Source organism: Hemiscyllium ocellatum, chromosome 35 (genome assembly GCF_020745735.1).
Source record: "Hemiscyllium ocellatum isolate sHemOce1 chromosome 35, sHemOce1.pat.X.cur, whole genome shotgun sequence".
Lineage (NCBI taxonomy): Eukaryota > Metazoa > Chordata > Chondrichthyes > Orectolobiformes > Hemiscylliidae > Hemiscyllium > Hemiscyllium ocellatum.
The window spans coordinates 3,923,228-3,945,459 of NC_083435.1; the positions used below are offsets into that span (position 1 = coordinate 3,923,228).

At 53.1% G+C, this 22,232-nt stretch overlaps 1 protein-coding gene across 1 annotated transcript; it reads right to left on the minus strand.

The window, feature by feature from the left end:
• Positions 1-4,870: 4,870 nt before the first annotated feature.
• On the minus strand, positions 4,871-20,661 carry LOC132832732 (sperm acrosome membrane-associated protein 4-like). The gene is made up of 3 exons (XM_060850852.1): positions 20,503-20,661; positions 9,507-9,617; positions 4,871-6,993 (listed from the first exon to the last, which is right to left on the minus strand). The coding sequence occupies exons 1-3, from the start codon at positions 20,552-20,554 to the stop codon at positions 6,794-6,796; spliced, it is 363 nt and encodes a 120-aa protein (XP_060706835.1). The 5' UTR covers positions 20,555-20,661; the 3' UTR covers positions 4,871-6,793.
• Positions 20,662-22,232: the final 1,571 nt, after the last annotated feature.

A 22,232-nucleotide genomic window follows, 5' to 3' on the forward strand; every position in this document is an offset into this window, starting at 1 on the left:
GACCCAGCACCGATCCTTGTGGCACTCCACTCGTCGCAGGCCTCCAGTCTGAAAAACAACCCTCCACCACCACCCTCTGTCTTCTACTTTTGAGCCAGTTCTGTATCCAAATGGCTAGTTCTCCCTGTATTCCATGAGATCTAACCTTGCTAATCAGTCTCCCATGGGGAACCTTGTCGAACGCCTTACTGAAGTCCATATAGATCCCATGTACTGCTCTGCCCTCTGTGATATGATCACACTGGAGAGGCTGCAGGGGAGGTTCACCAGAATGCTGCCAGGGCTGGAGGTAAGGTTAGCAGAGAGGCTGGGCTTGTTTAGCCTGAAGCAGGAGAAGAGTTGTGAGGGGACCTGATAGAGGTGAGGGGACCTGATAGAGGTGAGGGGACCTGATAGAGGTGTGAGGGGACCTGATAGAGGTGTGAGGGGACCTGATAGAGGTATGAGGGGACCTGATAGAGGTGAATAGGACAACAAAGGACAAAAATAGACTAGATGAGAAAGTGTATTTTGTCCATGAGTGCAGGGGTCAATAACCAGGGCGTATAGATTGAAGGTAAGGGGTATCGGGCTCCGAGGGGAGTTGAGGAGCCCCTTTTTTAATCTTAGAGTCTGGAAGTTTGTGTGAAACTGGGGCAGTATTGAGACCTTCGATTGCATTTCTCTAACCTCCAGGTTGTTGGGCCAAGAGCTGAAAGGCAGGGTGGGTCTAAAGCTGGGTGTTTGTGGTCTGAATGGCCTCCTCCTGTGCTGTAAACCATAGTGAGAGGCACGAGGTGCTGCTGGTAATGTCCCTGGGCCGGGAATTCAGGGCTAATCCTCCAGGGACAATGTGGGTTCAGGTACTGCTGGGGGTTGAGGTTCAAATCAGGATTTGTTAATCAAATGGAAATCTGCAACTGAATCTATCTGAAAGGGTAGCTGCTGCTAATTCTCATATTAAAAAAAACAGTTTGCTCCGTTAATGTCCTTTCGTGAAGGAAATGTGTTGGTCTGTGCGGGACTCCAGGCATATGACTGCCCTCTGAGTGTCCCCTGTGAGATGGAAGGGTAATTGGGGGTGGGCACGAAATGCATTCCGTCAGTGAATTAAAACAAAAAAAAGATGTGAGCCCTGGGTGGGGTACAGGAAGACAGCAGCCTCACCTTGAAAGTTGTCTTTCAGGTGACCACGAAGGGGCAAGGTGCTTGAATCCTGCAGGTGTCAAATTAAAAAGCACTGCTTTCATTACTAACCCTAAATCAAGACTTGTCCTCACCTGCATGTCACAGAAAGCCTGCAGAGGCATTGTCGATGGTTCAGAAAACACATACAACAACAGCAATTCTCAATCAATCTCAGAAACAGACAATTCTGAGCACTCAGAAACAGGCCATTAGGCCCGTTGTGTCTGTGCTAGCAGTCTGTATGATCGTCTTAATGAGAGCCATCGCCCCTCAACTTACAACTTGCACATTCATCCTCTTCAGAAACACTTGTGAGTGAACCGACCTCCCCCCACACTCTCAGACAGTACACTCCAGACCCTAACCCCTCGAGTGACCCTCCCCCTCCCCCACACTCTCAGACAGTACACCCCAGACCCTAATCCCTCGGGTGACCCTCCCTCCCCCACACTCTCAGACAGTACACCCCAGACCCTAACTCGAGTGACCCTCCCCCTCCTCCCACACTCTCAGACAGTACACCCCAGACCCTAACCCCTCGGGTGACCCTCCCTCCCCCACACTCTCAGACAGTACATTCCAGACCCTAACCCCTCGAGTGACCCTCCCCCTCCCTCCACACTCTCAGACAGTACACCCCAGACCCTAACCCCCCGAGTGACCCTCCCCCTCCCCCCACACTCTCAGACAGTACACCCCAGACCCTAACCCCTTGGGTGACCCTCCCCCTCCCCCCACACTCTCAGACACTACACCCCAGACCCTAACCCCTTGGGTGAGCCTCCCCCTCTCCCCACACTCTCAGACAGTACACCCCAGACCCTAACCCCTTGGGTGACCCTCCCCCTCCCCCCACACTCTCAGACAGTACACCCCAGACCCTAACCCCCCGAGTGACCCTCCCCCTCCCCCCACACTCTCAGACAGTACACCCCAGACCCTAACCCCTTGGGTGACCCTCCCCCTCCCCCCACACTCTCAGACAGTACACCCCAGACCCTAACCCCTCGGGTGACCCTCCCCCTCCTCCCACACTCTCAGACAGTACACCCCAGACCCTAACCCCTCGAGTGACCCTCCCCCTCTCCCCCCACACTCTCAGACAGTACACCCCAGACCCTAACCCCTGGAGTGACCCTCCCCCTCCCCCCACACTCTCAGACAGTACACCCCAGGCCCTAACCCCTCGGGTGACCCTCCTCCCCCCACACTCACAGACAGTACACCCCAGACCCTAACCCCTTGGGTGAGCCTCCCCCTCTCCCCACACTCTCAGACAGTACACCCCAGACCCTAACCCCTTGGGTGACCCTCCCCCTCCCCCCACACTCTCAGACAGTACACCCCAGACCCTAACCCCCCGAGTGACCCTCCCCCTCCCCCCACACTCTCAGACAGTACACCCCAGACCCTAACCCCTTGGGTGACCCTCCCCCTCCCCCCACACTCTCAGACAGTACACCCCAGACCCTAACCCCTCGGGTGACCCTCCCCCTCCTCCCACACTCTCAGACAGTACACCCCAGACCCTAACCCCTTGGGTGACCCTCCCCCTCCCCCCACACTCTCAGACAGTACACCCCAGACCCTAACCCCTGGAGTGACCCTCCCCCTCCCCCCACACTCTCAGACAGTACACCCCAGACCCTAACCCCTCGAGTGACCCTCCCCCTCCCCCCACACTCTCAGACAGTACACCCCAGACCCTAACCCCTCGAGTGACCATCTGTATTCTGGCTCAGCTTTACCCTCAGCCCGTGCCTGCTTGGATGAGTGCCTGGTCATTTCTGTGCTGGAGATGTGCTGTTCCTAGCCATGGCTGCTTGCTGAGCTGTCGGGCTGGTACATGCTGAAACCATTTCTCTCACATCATGCTTGGCCTAATCCAGGCCCCTCAACCGAGTTACCTGCACCGGGCGTAGTGCAGGTAACCCAGTGCTGCCCCCGTCTCAACGCCAGTCTCTGGAACAACCTCCCCCCGGGCCCAGTGCCCAAGGTTTTGTGCGTTATTTGTCAGAAGTTTGTTGGCCTGCTGTTCGGCTGGGTGACACGCAAGTGGGCATTTTGTCAAGACTGTCACCTGTTCGAACACGTCCTGCAAATGAAGTCATTCGGGGAATGGGTTGGGTAAAAAATAGGAAGATGTGTTGCTCAGAAAGCCCTGGAAACCCTCCAAGTACATGACAAACAGCCGTGTCCAAACAGTCTCTCAGGAACCGACAAAGACGTTGGAAGTAACCAGACCCCTCTGACAGTCCGCGTGGAATTGAGGTTCCCTCTGTCAGTCCTGATCTACTCACTGACTCTCAGTTTAAACTCAGCACCAGTCCTATCTCTCTCTCTGTCTCTGTCTCTCTCCAAGGAGAGATTAACCCCTTGATCTGGTAAAACCGCAGCAATTTTACCTATACGCTTCGGAACCGTGGCTGTAAAGGACTTTGCACCATCCCGGCAGCTGGGCAGGGTGCTATACAAATGCAGCTTCTTTAGGGGCTACCCTTCCTCATTCGAGGAGGGATGCAGTTGCCCTGGAGACAGTTCAGTTGTTGTAAAATCCCAGCCCCTGGGTCACTGATGTCCTCCAGGGAAGGGCCTCAGCCATCCTTGTCCGGGTCTGGCCTACACCTGACTCTCGGGCAACAGCGATGGAGTCATCTCTACAATGCCCTGTGAAATCACCGAGCAGGGCACACAGCTGGAGGGAGGGCAGCTCAAGATGGAGTTTAGCCAGCGAGTGTTCACAAGTGACAATGGAGGAAGTTAAACAAGCTGGTTCAGGGGTTAGCACTGTTGCCTCCCAGCACCAGGGAGCCGGGTTCGATCCCACCCTCGAGTGACTGTCTGTGTGCAGTTTGCACATTCTCCTTGTGTCTGCGTGGGTTTCCTCCGGGTGCTCCAGTTTCCTCCCATAGTCTAAAGATATGCAGGTTTAGGGTGGATTGGCCATGGGAACTTGTTCAGAGATGTCGGTGTTTTGTCTGTCTAACTCTGTGTGTGTCTCTCTCTCTCTCTCTGGTGAGACCTGGGTACGATTCCACCCTCAGGTGACTCTCTGTGTGGAGTTTGCACATTCTCCCTGTGTCTGCGTGGGTTTCCTCCGGGTGCTCCGGTTTCCTCCCACAGTCCAAAGATGTGCAGGTGAGGGGAATGGGCCATGAGAAATTGCCCCTGGTGTTAGGTGCATTAGTCAGCGGGAAATGGGTCTGGGTGGGTTACTCTACAGAGGGTTGATGTGGACCTGTCTCCACACTGTAGGGATTCTAATCTGATTTAATGTGTAGGTTAGTGTATTAGCCATGATGGTTGTGGAGTTATGGGAGACGGGTCTCGGGAGGAGATGGAAATTGTCCCATTCTGTCCAGGGGTGAGCAGGTTAGGTGCATTAGTCAGGGGTAAATGTACAGTAATAGGGTAAGGGAATGGGTCTGAAGTGGGATACTCTTTGGTGGGTCGGTATGGACTTGTTGGGCCTTATGGCCTGTTCCCACACTGTCGGGATTCTCTGTTCTAATGTAAAACAAAATGGAGAATTAACTCAGTTGTTAGCGAGTGAAATGTTAACGTTGTGGCCAGTTTTCATCATTGTCATGTGAGCTGGAAACTCCTTGCTACACCACAGCAGCAAGACGCTGAAGGAAGAAATGGGGAGGTGGACACTGGGGGGAAGAGAGAGAGAGAGAGACAGAGAGAAAAATACCATCAGTTTGTCAACACACTGGTAGTTTATTGAATGGTAACAGGTTACAATTTGGTACAAACTTCCCAAACAGGCCTCATGTAGATACAATGGAAAGTACAGGGTGAGGAGTCTCCCGTGACATTAACATTCTCGACCAACTCGGCACTTTCATGGCCTCCTCCAGACTCAACCGTGGGGGTGGGTTGGACGCTTTCACATCCTAGCCAGCTCCTGGGCACCAGGTGCCAGTGTTGGCTCTGCCATCGATATCTCCTGTCAACCCCTCCACTTCCAGTCTGCTCCACCAGCACACGCCTTCCCCAGCTTTCATCCCTTGAGAAGGTGGGGGTGAGCTGCATTTACTGCCCCTGTCCCTAGTTGCCCCCTTGAGAAGGTGGGGGTGAGCTGCATTTCCTGCCCCTGTCCCTAGTTGCCCCCTTGAGAAGGTGGGGATGGGCTGCATTTCCTGCCCCTGTCCCTAGTTGCCCCCTTGAGAAGGTGGGGATGGGCTGCATTTCCTGCCCCTGTCCCTAGTTGCCCCCCCTTGAGAAGGTGGGGGTGAGCTGCTTCCTTGAACCGCTGCAGTCCATGTGCTGTGGGTAGACCCTTAAGGAGGCAAGCACGCCACCATTGTTGTGAGTTACCCCATGGAGGGGGTAGATGGGGAGATGTTAGCAGGGAACACTAGCGATGTTGCTCATTGGCAGTTACCCCTTCACGGTGGACCCTGAGGAAGAGATCTGTGCCTGGTGTAGGGTTGGCATCTGATGCGAGCTGTGAGCTGGTTTCTGCATGGGTCCCACCATCAACACCCCCACCTCACACCCCACCCCCCACCCCCGCCAACAAATAACAGCCCAGCCTCCCCCACACACACCCTCTGCTGCTTCCCCTCTCCAAAACCCCGTCGCACAAGATGGCACGGAGCGGGGAGTGGGCAAGCCCATGTTTTGTACCTGAGGTGTGTTTGTTAGCTCCCCTGTCATCTCTCAGAGTTGTTCCACAATCCTAGCCCTGCTCAGGGGGAAACAGAAAAACCACCAGCTCACCATTACCAAGTACACAATCATTCGTAAAAACAGAAATGACTGGCTGGAAAGTGGGTTGAGCATTTGCCTGGGACCCTTTCCCAGTCAGAAATAGAACTATAGAGCCAAGAGAAAAAGGAATTTAATTCTTAAATCAAGTTATCATCAATCGAGAAATCATTGTGAACTGACAGAAGGGTTATGTAACCCTCCCTTTCCTCCCCCTCCTCCCACTAATCCAGCCAGACAGAGTCACTTGCAGTCTCCCCCCACCCACACCCACACCAACACCTACCTCCCCTGCCCCTGACATGCATACATGTGCACATGCACACACTCACCCACATACTCAAATTCACACATGCAGACACACACACACAAACACAAACACATGCACACACTCACCCACATACTCAGATTCACACACACACACACGCACAAACACAAACACATGCACACACTCACCCACATACTCAGATTCACACACACACACACGCACAAACACAAACACATGCGCACACTCACCCACATACTCAGATTCACACATGCAGACACACACACACTCAGACTCACACACACACACGCACAAACACAAACACATGCACACACAAACACACACTCAGATTCACACACACACTCTGTCTCTCACACACACACACATTCATACGCAAACACACAGATTCACACACACATAAACACACATTCATCCGCACACACACTCACACAGATTCACACGCACACAAACACACATTCATACACAAAAACTCTCACACACAAACACATTCATACACACATACACTCAAAAATACATGCACATTAACAAATAAACACACACATACACACTCACACATTCACACACTCATACATGCACATTAACAAATAAACACACACACACACACACACACACCCTCACACATCTTCAGAGGAACCGAATCATCCAAAGCCAAGCCAAGATGGAGCTCAGAAGCAGAGATGACTTGATGTGGCTGCCGCTGTTGCAGAGGTCACGGTCACAGCAGCGAGTTTTCAGGGACACTGTTAAAGCCCCAAAGCTTTGTTGAAAAGTTTGATTACATCCAGAACGCGCTATGCAGCCTGAGGTGTAAACAGACACTGACCCTGAAACATGCAAAAGCACAAGTTGGTTAAATGGCCCCATCCACAAGGTGTGATATCACAACAACACTTCAGGTGAATTCTCACCAAGGTCAGAGACAACTCAAGCAAGACATTACTGCTCTTGTACACCAACCCTCTTGGCTGACACTTCATTAGGGATGCTCCTGCGGACATCATCAAAGACCCATCGTCCAGAACCTGTTCCATCAGGCAGAAGGTACAGAACCTCGAACACACGTGCCAGCAGGTTCAGGAACAGCTCCTTCCCTGCCATAATTAGACTGATGGATGGACTCTCTAGCCTCAGATAACACTGCTCTCACCTAGTGCATACCCTGTGCGATGTAACCTGTCTGCCTCTGTCGAAGTCATTTGATCTGTTCATCCTTGCTGACCATGATCTGCCTGTACCGCTCAGAAACAAAGCTTTTCCCGGTACCCCGGTACATGTGACGGTAAATCAGTCAGTCAGCCAACAGGGCTGCCACAAGTCTCTTTGTGAATCAACACTTCCAACCTTTCCCCATTTAAGCACATCTCTGTGTCTCCTACCAAAGTGGATAACCTCATTTTTTCCCACATTATATTCCATCTGGCATGTTCTTCCCCAACTACTTCAGCCTATCCAAATCTTCCTGAAGGCCTAGTTCCTCAAGACACACACACTTAGCTTTGTATCCACTGCACAATGCAGAAAGATCACATTTCCGAATCATCGATAGAGATTGTGATCAGCTGGGATATCCAGGCATGGATCCTTGGGGTACGCCCTGACCCAGAGTCTGTTAAAGAGGGAATACGCCATTCATTTCCCTCTCAGGTTTCTGCTTGTGAGACAGTCATTAATGCTTTTATCAGTACACTACCCCTGTCTAACCAGCTCTTCTGCCATTTCTGTCTCCCCAACCCAGTTATAAATTCCCGAGGCTCTGCTTTTAATGGAGCTACATTCCCTGAGCTAAAAGTTTCCATTTAACACACCTTTGGAAGCTTGTACAGTCTATTTTTGCATCTGTATTTGATCCTCCATTTCCTGATCAGTTTCTCGATCTGTTCTGCGGTATTCTGAAAACTTCCCTGTTACAATTCCTGGAATAGACTTTATAAAAAACTTTCCTTTAAACCATCAACCATCTTTTAATTTATTTAGTCATTGTGACCTCGGTTGAGTTTCTGAATGTGTAAGGAATGCATAGTTGCTGTCAGTCATCTCAGTACACAGACACACCCACCAACTGTTTAAAATACATTTGTGGGATGTGGGTGTCTCTGACTGGGCCTGGCATTTCCTGCCCCTGTCCCTAGTTGCCCCCCTTGAAAAGGTGGGGGGAGCTGCATTTCCTGCCCCTAACCCTCGTTATCCCCCCCTTGAGAAGGTGGGGGTGAGCTGCCTTCTTGAACCGCTGCAGTCCATGTGCTGTGGGTAGACCCACAATGTCCCTTAGGGAGGGAATTCCAGGATTGGGAGCCAGCCACACTGAAGGAACGGCTGATATATTTCCAAGTCGGGATGGGGAGGGGCTCGGAGGGGAACTTGCAGGGGTGGGGTTCCCATGGATCTGCTGCCCCTTGTCCTTCTGGATGGAAGTGGCCATGGGTTTGGAAGGTGCTGCCTGAGGGTCTTTGGTGAGTTTCTGCAGGGAATCTTATAGCTGGTACACACTGCTGTTACTGAGGGTCGGGGGGTGGAGGGAGGGGATGTTTGGGGAGTTTCTGCAGGGTATCTTGTAGCTGGTACACACTGCTGTTACTGAGTGTCGGGGGGTGGAGGGAGGGGATGTTTGGGGAGTTTCTGCAGGGTATCTTGTAGATGGTACACACTGCTGTTACTGAGTGTCGGGGGGTGGAGGGAGGGGATGTTTGGGGAGTTTCTGCAGGGTATCTTGTAGCTGGTACACACTGCTGTTACTGAGTGTCGGGGGGTGGAGGGAGGGGATGTTTGGGGAGTTTCTGCAGGGTATCTTGTAGATGGTACACACTGCTGTTACTGAGCGTCGGGGGGTGGAAGGAGGGGATGTTTGTGGATGTGGTGCCAATCAGGAGGGGGCTGCTTTGTCCCTGGATGGTGTTGAGCTTCTTGAGTGTAATTGGAGCTTCCGCCATCCAGGGGCTAGTGGGGAGTATTCCCTTACCCTCCTGACGTGTGCCTTGTATATGGTGGGACAGGCGTTTGGGGGGAGTCAGGAGCGGAGTTCCTCGCTGCAGGATTCCCAGCCTCTGACCTGTTCCTGTAGTCGCTGTGGTTATGTGGTGAGTCCAGTTGAGTTTGTGGTCAATGGTCACCCCCAGGATGTTGATAGTGGAGGCAGGGACTCAGTGATGGTAACACCATTGAATGTGAAGGGGCGATGGTGAGATTGTCTCTTGTTGCGGATGGTCACAGCCTATTATTTCTGTGGCATGAATGTTATTTGTGTTTCCGTGTTTATATAATCTCTGATTCCGAGAGAGCGGGTGTCCTTGCCCCAGTCTGAGGGGATATGGTGTGGGTAGTGTTGATAACTCATACTCACCAGCTTTACCAACTCGTTCAAAGCAAAGCTCATCCGAACTAGAACAGTTTCTGGCACCAGAATTGCAGCGATTCGTTGAGATCAAACAATGGTAGCACCGCAAACCACCACCTGTGTGTCGGCAACATTGGCACAGAAATGAGAAAAGGTTAGTCAGTCAGTTATGGTTTGGAGAAGAGGGCATCTCTCCGCAGCATTCCATGGGCACCACTGGCTGGGCCCAGCATGTACGCACCCCCTCTGTCCACAGCTGCCCCCCGCCTTGACAAGGTGGGGGTGAGCTGCCTTCTTGAACGCTGCAGTCCCTGTCCTGTGGGTAGATCCACAACCTCCCTTAGGGAGGGAATTCACGAAACTAGGGGCATGATCCAGACTGGAATGGGGATGGGGGGAAGAGGGGAGTGACGGGTGTGTGGAGAGACCCGAAGGAGACACCAACCACTGCAAAGAGGCTGTTCGGCCCATCGAGACTGCCCTGCCCCTTCACAGAAGTCACGGCAGCTTCAGGGAACTACTTCCCCTTTCCCCAAACTTTGTCCTCCTCCCAGCTCAATATCCTGAGAGTCTGTTCCCAATCGCCCCCTCTCCCCCCCATCCTGAGAGTCCACTCCCAATACACCCCTCTCCCTGTCCCCCTCATCCTGAGTCTGTTCCCAATCGCCCCCTCTCCCCCCCATCCTGAGAGTCCACTCCCAATAAACCCCTCTCCCCCTGTCCCTCACACCCTGAGTCTGTTCCCAATCCCCCCCTTCCCCCCCATCCTGAGAGTCCACTCCCAATACACCCCTCTCCCTGTCCCCCTCATCCTGAGTCTGTTCCCAATCGCCCCCTCTCCCCCCCATCCTGAGAGTCCACTCCCAATACACCCCTCTCCCTGTCCCCCTCATCCTGAGTCTGTTCCCAATCGCCCCCTCTCCCCCCCATCCTGAGAGTCCACTCCCAATAAACCCCTCTCCCCCTGTCCCTCACACCCTGAGTCTGTTCCCAATCCCCCCCTTCCCCCCCATCCTGAGAGTCCACTCCCAATACACCCCTCTCCCTGTCCCCCTCATCCTGAGTCTGTTCCCAATCGCCCCCTCTCCCCCCCATCCTGAGAGTCCACTCCCAATACACCCCTCTCCCTGTCCCCCTCATCCTGAGTCTGTTCCCAATCCCCCCCAGTCCCCCCCATCCTGAGAGTCTGTTCCCAATCCCCCCCTCCCCATGCCCCCCCATCCTGAGAGTCTGTTCCCAATCCCCCCTCTCCCCCTGTCCCCCCATCCTGAGAGTCTGTTCCCAATCCCCCCTCTCCCCATGCCCCCCCATCCTGAGAGTCTGTTCCCAATCCCCCCTCTCCCCCTGTCCCCCCCATCCTGAGATTCTGTTCCCAATCCCCCCCCTCCCCATGCCCCCCCATCCTGAGAGTCTGTTCCCAATCCCCCCCCTCCCCATGCCCCCCCATCCTGAGAGTCTGTTCCCAATCCCCCCTCCCCATGCCCCCCCATCCTGAGAGTCTGTTCCCAAACCCCCCTCCCCATGCCCCCCCATCCTGAGAGTCTGTTCCCAAACCCCCCTCCCCATGCCCCCCCATCCTGAGAGTCTGTTCCCAATCCCCCCTCCCCATGCCCCCCCATCCTGAGAGCCTGTTCCCAATCCCCCCTCTCCCCCTGTCCCCCCCATCCTGAGAGCCTGTTCCCAAACCCCCTCTCCCCCGTCCCCCCCATCCTGAGAGTCTGTTCCCAATCCCCCCTCTCCCCCTGTCCCCCCCATCCTGAGAGTCTGTTCCCAATCCCCCCCCTCCCCATGCCCCCCCATCCTGAGAGTCTGTTCCCAATCCCCCCTCTCCCCCTGTCCCCCCATCCTGAGAGCCTGTTCCCAATCCCCCCTCCCCATGCCCCCCCATCCTGAGAGTCTGTTCCCAATCCCCCCTCCCCATGCCCCCCCATCCTGAGAGTCTGTTCCCAATCCCCTCTCCCCCTGTCCCCCCATCCTGAGAGCCTGTTCCCAATCCCCCCTCTCCCCCTGTCCCCCCATCCTGAGAGTCTGTTCCCAATCCCCCCTCTCCCCCTGTCCCCCCATCCTGAGAGCCTGTTCCCAATCCCCCCTCCCCATGCCCCCCCATCCTGAGAGTCTGTTCCCAATCCCCTCTCCCCCTGTCCCCCCATCCTGAGAGCCTGTTCCCAATCCCCCCTCTCCCCCTGTCCCCCCCATCCTGAGAGTCTGTTCCCAATCCCCCCTCCCCATGCCCCCCCATCCTGAGAGCCTGTTCCCAATCCCCCCCTCCCCCTGTCCCCCCCATCCTGAGAGCCTGTTCCCAATCCCCCCTCCCCATGCCCCCCCATCCTGAGAGCCTGTTCCCAATCCCCCCCTCCCCCTGTCCCCCCCATCCTGAGAGCCTGTTCCCAATCCCCCCTCTCCCCCTGTCCCCCCCATCCTGAGAGTCTGTTCCCAATCCCCCCTCTCCCCCTGTCCCCCCATCCTGAGAGTCTGTTCCCAATCCCCCCTCTCCCCATGCCCCCCCATCCTGAGAGCCTGTTCCCAATCCCCTCTCCCCCTGTCCCCCCCATCCTGAGAGTCTGTTCCCAATCCCCCCTCTCCCCCTGTCCCCCCATCCTGAGAGTCTGTTCCCAATCCCCCCTCTCCCCATGCCCCCCCATCCTGAGAGCCTGTTCCCAATCCCCCCCCTCCCCATGCCCCCCCATCCTGAGAGTCTGTTCCCAATCCCCCCCCTCCCCCTGTCCCCCCCATCCTGAGAGTCTGTTCCCAAACCCCCCTCCCCATGCCCCCCCATCCTGAGAGCCTGTTCCCAATCCCCCCTCTCCCCCTGTCCCCCCCATCCTGAGAGCCTGTTCCCAATCCCCCCTCTCCCCCTGTCCCCCCCATCCTGAGAGCCTGTTCCCAATCCCCCCTCTCCCCCTGTCCCCCCCATCCTGAGAGCCTGTTCCCAATCCCCCCCCTCCCCATGCCCCCCCATCCTGAGAGTCTGTTCCCAATCCCCCCCTCCCCGTGCCCCCCCATCCTGAGAGTTTCCCCTTCTCGCTGCCCCCCCATCCTGAGAGTCCCACGTAGACTCCTTGCCCTGCCCCCTGCACTGAGATTCTGACTCTAGATACCCCTCTCCTTGCCCCAATTCCATCTCAGTTGGCACCCCCTGTTGTGCCAGTCCGTTAGGGTTGAGGGGTGGTGAATGAGAGTGGGGGGTGGAGGTGAGAGACCCTGTCTGTTTTCCCAGCTCCGGGACCTGTGGTTGCTAATGTCTCTTGGCGGAGTCCCTCCCTCTCAGGATAGGTGACTCCTGCCTGAGGTGTAACACACTGAGTTAAGGAGCGCACAGCGCTTGACCATGCACTGCTGTCCAATCAGATCACTCGATCTGACTTTGGCGTGGACATGCTGTAGTCCTTAATCACCTTCCTCCTCAGGACCCCTTCCTTAGACATAGTCCGTGCCCTGCCCCACTTTCCCGAGCTCTGGCTGGGTTTGTCAGTCTGGGTTGGAATCTCTCCAGATCCCTGGCCTCCAATCCCTGCTGGCTGGGACAGGCCCCAGGCTGCGCTGGTGGCTGGGCTCCAGGTGTAGTATACTGACTTGTCCCACTCTGTACACGGCATCGACATGGAAACTGCTGCAAATTCACTTCAAATACAATCATCGCAGCAGGGCAGTGACAGGGTGGGGCTCCCATTGTTTGGGACATTCGCAGGGGGTGGGTGGGAATATCAGCCCATCAGGTCCACACTGACCCTCCGAAGGGAGTCCCTGTAAACCTGCATGGCAAACCCACTCCCACTTTAAGAATGGAATCAGTCTGACCTCACATTGGGATACAGATAAACTTTATTTTCACACTTAAAATGTATTATCTGAGCTGTAAATTCATGATTTGGAGATGCCGGTGTTGGACTGGGGTGTACAAAGTTAATAATCACACAACACCAGGATATAGTCCAACAGGTTTAATTGGAAGAGTAAAAAATGAGGTCTGCAGATGCTGGAGATCACAGCTGCAAATGTGTTGCTGGTCAAAGCACAGCAGGCCAGGCAGCATCTCAGGAATAGAGAATTTGACGTTTTGAGCATAAGCCCTTCATCAGGAATAAGAGAGAGAGAGCCAAGCAGGCTAAGATAAAAGGTAGGGAGGAGGGACTAGGGGGAGGGGCGATGGAGGTGGGATAGGTGGAAGGAGGTCAAGGTGAGGGTGATAGGCCGGAGTGGGGTGGGGGCGGAGATGACCTGGGGGGTGCAGTGAGAGAGGGACTCACTGAAATCCTTGTAGAGGGAGGAAGAGAGCTTCTTCAAGGAAGGCATCCTTGTAAGAGGATTCGCAGTAGGTTAAAATCTTCGAGTAAAAAATGAGGTCTGCAGATGCTGGAGATCACAGCTGCAAATGTGTTGCTGGTCAAAGCACAGCAGGTTAGGCAGCATCTCAGGAATAGAGAATTCGACGTTTCGAGCATAAGCCCTTCATCAGGAATAAGAGAGAGAGAGCCAAGCCGGCTAAGATAAAAGGTAGGGAGGAGGGACTAGGGGGAGCACTTGCTTTCGGAGCGACGCTCCTTCATCAGGTGGTAGTGGAGGGCTCGATCGTAACACAGAATTTATAGCAAAAATTTGCAGTGTGATGTAACTGAAATTATACATTGAAAAATTGATTGTCTGTTAAGCCTTTCATCTGTCAGAATACAGTGATAGTTTCACTTCTTTCATGTGTAAATCACAAAACCCTTCTTTTTAAAGTTGCATTTTCGGGTTAGCTGCTAACAATGGTGATAGCTAGACAATATGTTGAAGGTGTTAGCCCCCTGTGTTCTCTGTCTATGACCTGATGTTTAGATTGATTCTAATCTAATAAGTGAGATAACAGAGTTTTACATAAATTCCTGCAGTTTTTGAGCTCAGAGTTCTACATGAATGCATGCAGTTTTTGAGCAAAGTACAATGTAACTCTGCAAGTACAAATTCACCCCACAAAATATATGTGTGCATGTGGGTCTTTGTCTGTGTGTGTCTGTCTGGGGTGGGGGTTGTGAGTGTGAGAAAGTATGTGTGTGTGTGTGTGTGTGTGTGTGTAGTGAGTGCAAGGAGGTGCATGTGTGAATGTGGGAGTGTGTGTGTCTATAAGGGTGTGTGTGGGTGTCTGTGTGTACCAGTGTCCGTGTTTATGTGAGAGTGTGTGTGTGTAGGAGTATCTGTGTGTGTGTGTAGTGCAATGGTGGTCACCTGTAATGTGACATGAACCCAAGGTCCTGGTTGAGGCCCTCCCTATGGGTACCGAACTTAGCTATCAGCCTCTGCTTGGCCACTTTCCTCTGCTACCTGTCCTGAAGTCCACCTTGGAGGATGGTCACCCGAAGGTCCGAGGCTGAATGTCCTGGACCACTGAAGTGTTCCCCAACTGGGAGGGAACCCTCCTGTCTGTTGATTGTTGTGCGGTGCCCATTCATCCGTTTTCGTAGCCTCACACACACGCACACTCACACTTTCTCACACTCACAACCCCCACCCCAGACAGACAGAGTTTTTGTTGCAAACGTTTCCTCCCCTTTCTAGGTGACATCTTCAGTGCTTGGGAAGCGCTTCTGTGCTGATTCCTCTGGCATTTGTAGTGGTTTGAATCTGCCGCTTCCGCTTGTCAGTTGCTGTCCGCTGCAGTGGCCGGTATAGGACAAACAGGAAGACAGCTAACAACCCGCATCCATGAACACCAACTAGCCACGAAACGACACGACCAGCTATCCCTAGTAGCCACACACACAGATGACAAACAACACGAATTCGATTGGGAAAACACCACTATTATAGGGCAGGCCAAACAGAGAACAGCCAGGGAATTCCTAGAGGCATGGCACTCATCCACAAATTCTATCAACAGACACATCGACCTAGACCCTATATACCGGCCACTGCAGCGGACAGCAACTGACAACCGGAAGCGGCAGATTCAAACCAGTATAAATGCCGGAGGAATCAGCACGGAAGCGCTTCACAGGAGGCTCCCAAGCACTGAAGATGTCACCTAGACAGGGGACGAAACGTTTGCAACAAAAACTCCCAGCTCAGCGAACAGAACCACAACAACGAGCACCCGAGCTACAGATCTTCTCACAAACTTTGAGACAGACAGACAGACAGACAGACAGACACACACACACACACACAGACAAAGACCCACATGCACACATATATTTTGTGGGGTGAATTTGTACTTGCAGAGTTACATTGCACTTTGCTCAAAAACTGCATGCATTCATGTAGAACTCTGAGCTCAAACACTGCAGGAATTTATGTAAAACTCCGCTATCTCACTTATTAGATTAGAATCAATCTAAACATCAGGTCATAGACAGAGAACACAGGGGGCTAGCACCTTCAACATATTGTCTAGCTATCACCATTGTTAACAGCTAACCCGAGAATGCAACTTTAAAAAGAAGGGTTTTGTGATTTACACATGAAAGAAGTGAGACTATCACTATATTCTGACAGATGAAAGGCTTAACAGACAATCAATTTTTCAATGTATACTTTCAGTTACATCACATTGCAAATTTTTGCTATAAATTCTGTTACGATCGAGCCCTCCACAATCACCTGATGAAGGATCATCGCTCCGAAAGCAAGTGTGCTTCCAATTAAACCTGTTGGACGATAACCTGGTGTTGTGTGATTTTTAACCTTATATACCCAAGTCCAACACCAGTTCCTCCAATTCATAACTACACATCCCTGGGCACTATGGGACAATTTCCCATGGCCAATCCACCCTAACTTGCACGTCCCTGGGCACTATGGGACAATTTCCCATGGCCAATCCACCCTAACCTACACATCCCCTGGGCACTGTGGGACAATTTCCCATGGCCAATCCACCCTAACCTGCACATCCCTGGGCACTATGGGACAATTTCCCAAGGCCAATCCACCCTAACCTACACCTCCCTGGGCACTATGGGACAATTTCCCATGGCCAATCCACCCTAACCTACACATCCCTGGGCACTACGGGACAATTTCCCATGGCCAATCCACCCTAACCTGCACATCCCTGGGCACTACGGGACAATTTCCCATGGCCAATCCACCCTAACCTACACATCCCTAGACACTATGGGACAATTTAGCATGGCCAATCCACCCTAACCTGCACATCTTTGGACTGTGGGAGGAACCGGAACACCCAGAGGAAACCCAGGCTGACACGGGGAGAATGTGCAAACTGCACACAGATAGTCATCCGAGGGTGGTATTGAAGCTGGGTCCCTGGTGCTGTGAGGCAGCAGTGCTAACCACTGAGCCATCTTGTCGCATGTTACTGGGTTGGAGGACATAAGCCCCAAAGGAACTTTCCCTGTACCTTCAACTGTTAAGGAGTGTTTTTGCCACTTCCTACAATCATGTCCATGTTGTGCTCGGGATCAGCCATGTATAGACAGCAGTTCCCGGGGATCTGAGATTGGGAATTCTGTGTGGCATAGTTCACCTCCTCGCTTCCCACCAGCTGTCCATCATCCGTAACTCAGCAGTCAGCGAGAATACTCCCCACTTGCCCTGGATGGGGGCAGCCCCAACAACACTCAACAAGCTCAACACCATCCAGGGACAAAGCAGCCCCCGCTTGATTAATCCCAAAACATCCCCTCCCTCCATTCCCCGATGCTCAGTAACAGCAGCGTGTACCAGCTACAAGATACCCTGCAGAAACTCCCCAAACATCCCCTCCCTCCACCCCCCGACACTCAGTAACAACAGTGTGTACCATCTACAAGATACCCTGCAGAAACTCACCAAACATCCCCTCCCTCCACCCCCCGACACTCAGTAACAGCAGTGTGTACCATCTACAAGATACCCTGCAGAAACTCCCCAAACATCCCCTCCCTCCACCCCCCGACACTCAGTAACAGCAGTGTGTACCAGCTACAAGATACCCTGCAGGAACTCACCAAACATCCCCTCCCTCCACCCCCCGACACTCAGTAACAGCAGTGTGTACCAGCTACAAGATACCCTGCAGAAACTCCCCAAACATCCCCTCCCTCCATCCCCCGACACTCAGTAACAGCAGTGTGTACCAGCTACAAGATACCCTGCAGAAACTCCCCTAACATCCCCTCCCTCCACCCCCCGACACTCAGTAACAGCAGTGTGTACCATCTACAAGATACCCTGCAGAAACTCCCCAAACATCCCCTCCCTCCACCCCCCGACACTCAGTAACAGCAGTGTGTACCATCTACAAGATACCCTGCAGAAACTCACCAAACATCCCCTCCCTCCACCCCCCGACACTCAGTAACAGCAGTGTGTACCATCTACAAGATACCCTGCAGAAACTCACCAAACATCCCCTCCCTCCACCCCCCGACGCTCAGTAACAGCAGTGTGTACCATCTACAAGATACCCTGCAGAAACTCCCCAAACATCCCCTCCCTCCACACCCCGATGCTCAGTAGCAGCAGTGCGCACTATCTATGAGATGCCCTGCAGATCCTCAGACAGCACCTTCCAAACCCATGGCCACTTCCATCTGGACAAGGGACAGTAGATACATGGGAACACTACCCCCTACAAGTTCCCCTCCTATCACTAACTCTAAGCCCTAATCCTAACCCCTAACCCTCACCCCAACTCTATCTTTAACCCTAGATCTAACTCTCAACCCTAACCCTAACCTAACTAGCTCCTAACTCTTAACCCTAACTTTAATCCTAACCCTTGCTCTAACTCTAACCCTAACTCTAACCCCTAACCGTGACCTTAAGTCTAACTCTAACTGTAACTCTAACCTCCTAATCACTCAGTATCCCGACTTGGAAATATATCGGCCGTTCCTTCAGTGTGGCTGGGTCCCAATCCTGGAATTTCCTCCCTAAGGGACATTGTGGGTCTACCCACAGCACATGGACTGCAGCGGTTCAAGAAGGCAGCTCACCCCCACCTTCTTAAGGGGGGGCAACTTGGGACAGGGGCAGGAAATGCAGCTCACCCCCACCTTCTCAAGGGAGGCAACTAGGGACAGGGGCAGGAAATGCAGCTCACACCCCACCTTCTCAAGGGAGGCAACTAGGGACAGGGGCAGGAAATGCAGCTCACCCTCACATTCCCAAGGGGGGCAACTAGGGACAGGGGCAGGAAGTGCAGCTCATCCCCACCTTCTCAAGGGGGGCAACTAGGGACAGGGGCAGTAAATGCAGCTCACCACAAGGGGGCAACTAGGGACAGGGCAGTAAATGCAGCTCAACCCCACCTTCTCAAGGGGGGCAACTAGGGACAGGGGCAGTAAATGCAGCTCACCCCCACCTTCTCAAAGAGGAATAATCAACATTGGGCTTGGTAACTGAGCACAGGATATTCATGATCCTCAAGGTTCCCTTTGATTTATCAGCTCCCTGTACAAAGCAGCATTCTGCAGGATTTTCTCCTCCCAGCCTGCTCTCTGGAAAACCGGAGACAGCGTGTTTATGAAACGACCTCTGCACATTGCCTGCCTCCCCTTTTCTGTCAGTGTTTAGCTCGATCCCGTCTTTCCTGTTGTGTATTGGACATGCCCTGCGGCTTCCCTGGCTTTGCTGTGTGTGTGTGAGTGAGTGTGTGTGTGTGTGTGTGTGTGAGTGAGTGTGTGTCAGGTGGAACACACCCTCACCTGCGTGGTGGTGACAGGTGCTCTGTCCCAGTTTCACTGACACACTGACACCAGCTTTGCAGCTTCCGATGTCAGTTTCACAACAAAAACTAAACACGGCAGAAAAAAGCCATCTCCGCACCGAGTTCTAGCCCTGCCTTTGAGTAAAAAGGAATGTGTCTGTTGCTCCCATCGTCACCCCTCTAACAGTGAGGGCCCTCACCCCCTCCCAGAACAGAATGTCAGTGAAGAATCCTCAGACACTCCCGTGAGACCAGCACTTCAGCTGAGATATGTCAAGGAGTGGAATCTTCAGTGTCCTTCCAGTCTGGGTGGGGCAGCCTTTTAACCTCCTCCCTCCCTCCCTCTCAGTCCCCCGTCCCCTCCACCCCACCCCACCCCTTCATCATAGTTGGGTGATTTTCTGATGGGAGTGTCCCCTGCTGTTTTTGAGAGTGTTGTCTCAGTCTCCAGCTCTCCCTGGGAGTACCCTGCCAACACCCTTACAATGGAGGGTTCGGCTTGAACATTCATCGAGAACTTGTTTCGAAAGCCAGTCGCACAGGCTGACCCAGTGTGACCACCCAAGGCACAATGATTTAAACTAGCACGGTTAGAACAGACTGAAGGGACTCAGCAGCTCTGGCAATGTCTCCCAACAGAGAGGGAGAGAGATGGAATTAGCTTCTCGTGACCAAAGTGACTCCATTCCCCAACATTGAGTCATAGTCACAGAGCTGTACAGAACAGAAACAGACCTTTCGGCCCAACCCGTCCATGCTGACCCAGATATCCCAACCCAATCTAGTCCCACCTGCCAGCACCCGGCCCATATCCCTCCAAACCCTTCCTATTCAGATACCCATCCAAATGTCTCTTAAATGTTGTAATTGTACCAGCCTCTACCACTTCCACTGACAGCTCATTCCATACACGTACCACCCTCTGTGTGAAAAAGTTGCCTCATGCTATCTTTCCCCTTTCACCCTATATCTATGCCCTCTAGTTCCGGACTCCCTGACCCCAGCGAAGGCACTTTGTCTATTTATCCTATCCATGTCCCTCATAATTTTGTAAACCTCTATAAGGTCACCCCTCAGCCTCCGACGCTCCAGGGAAAACAGCCCCAGCCTGTTCAGCCTCTCCCTGTAGCTCAGATCCTCCAACCCTGGCAACATCCTTGTCAATCTTTTCTGAACCCTTTCAAGTTTCACAACATCCTTCCGAGAGGAAGGACACCAGAATTGCACGCAATACTCCAGAAGTGGCTTATTCTTCAGTGTTGGACCCGAAACATTTCCCTCTGCACTGAATTTCTCCAGCAATTTCCGATTCCCAGCCTCAGCAGTACCTTTTGCATTTAAATATTTCTGAACGGTTCCTCCCTCTCTTACCCAACATGAAACAGGCAGCCAGGGCAAATCCGAGTAGCAGGAGGTATTTCATCTTGGGAGTTGACTCTCTGACAGTTCGGCTGCGCGAGTATCTCGAAACAATGTGAGACCAGTCCTTGGGAAGTCCTAGCTGGCTTTGAGCTCGGAGCAAGAGGCTCAGCAGTTTTATAGTGTGTGAGAAGCAGCCGAGAATTTACCTGATCTGGACTCCACCCCCTGTGAGATCAGGAACTGCCAGATAGTTTAAAAACTTAAGGGGTGCGGGGTGGGGTTGTCCAGTTTGGGCACAGGTGAGGAGGGTTGAGACTCTTTGAAAATCTGGTCTTGAAAAGGCAGAGAGTGGATGCAGGAGTTGGAAATAATTTGAAGGTCTGGGAGACAGATTTCTGATTCCCAAGGTGGGGAGGCTGAAAGGTTATCGGGGACAGGAGGAATGCGGAGTTAAAGTTAAAACCAGACCAGCCACGGTGTCACTGACTGTTTCGGGCCTGATGCCCTGTTCCTGTCCTCTGTATAAATTCAGGGCTCTTCTGTTTCCTTAATGCAGCAAAGTGGAGGGAGAGTTGGGGAGAGTTCGGGAGGGAATTGCAGGGGTGAGGAGGTGGCCCTCGCAGAAATATTTGCCTCATTGAGAGAGAAGGGTGAGGTGCCGGAGGACTGCAGGTGGGCTAAGGTTGTATCTTTGTCAAGAAAAGCCTGGAAGGAGAGACCTGGGAACTCTAGCCCTGTTGGTCTGACTTGGTGGTGGGAATGTTATTGGAGGTGATTCTGGAAAGATGTTGTGAAACTTGAAAGGGTTCAGAAAAGATTTACAAGGATGCTGCCAGGGTTGGAGGATCTGAGCTACAGGGAGAGGCTGAACAGGGTGGGGCTGTTTTGCCTGGAGCGTCGGAGGCTGAGGGGTGACCTTATAGAGATTTATAAAATTATGAGGGGCATGGATAGGGTAAATAGGCAAAGTCTTTTCCCTGGGGTGGGGGAGTCCAGAACTAGAGGGTGTAGGTTTAGGGTGAGAGGGGAAAGATATAAAAGAGACCTAAGGGGCAACCTTTCCACACAGAGGGTGGTACGTGTATGGAATGAGCTGCCAGAGGAAGTGGTGGAGGCTGGTACAGTTAGAGCATTTGAAAGGTATCTATTTGGGAATATGAATAGGAAGGGTTTAGAGGGATAAAGGCAATGAGAAAGGCAAGGAATGATTAGGGATAGTCAGCATGGCTTGGGGGGATATTGTGTTTTCTAATGAAGTAGCCATCTCCCCAGAGTGTTGCCGGTCTGGAGGGTTTGGGTTATTGGGAGAGGCCGGATAGGCTAGGACGTTTTTCACTGGAATGCTAAGGGATGCCCTGATTGAGGGGTTATAAAACGATCAGGGGCTCAGATAAGGAGAATAACAAAGGTCTTTGCCCCACGGTGGGCAACAACAAAACATAGAGATCACAGGATGGGAACAGTGGGAGAGGAAGCTCACTACACACGCCCGGGTTAGCTCTCTCTGAGAGAGATGAAACTGGTCCCTCTCCCTGTGACCCTGCTACGGTCCCTCTCCCCGTGACCCTGCCCCTCTTCCCGTGACCCTGCCCCTGTCCCTCTCCCTGTGACCCTGCTGCGGTCCCTCTCCCCGTGACCCTGCCCCGGTCCCTCTCCCCGTGACCCTGCCCCTCTTCCCGTGACCCTGCCCCGGTCCCTCTCCCCGTGACCCTGCTGCGGTCCCTCTCCCCGTGACCCTG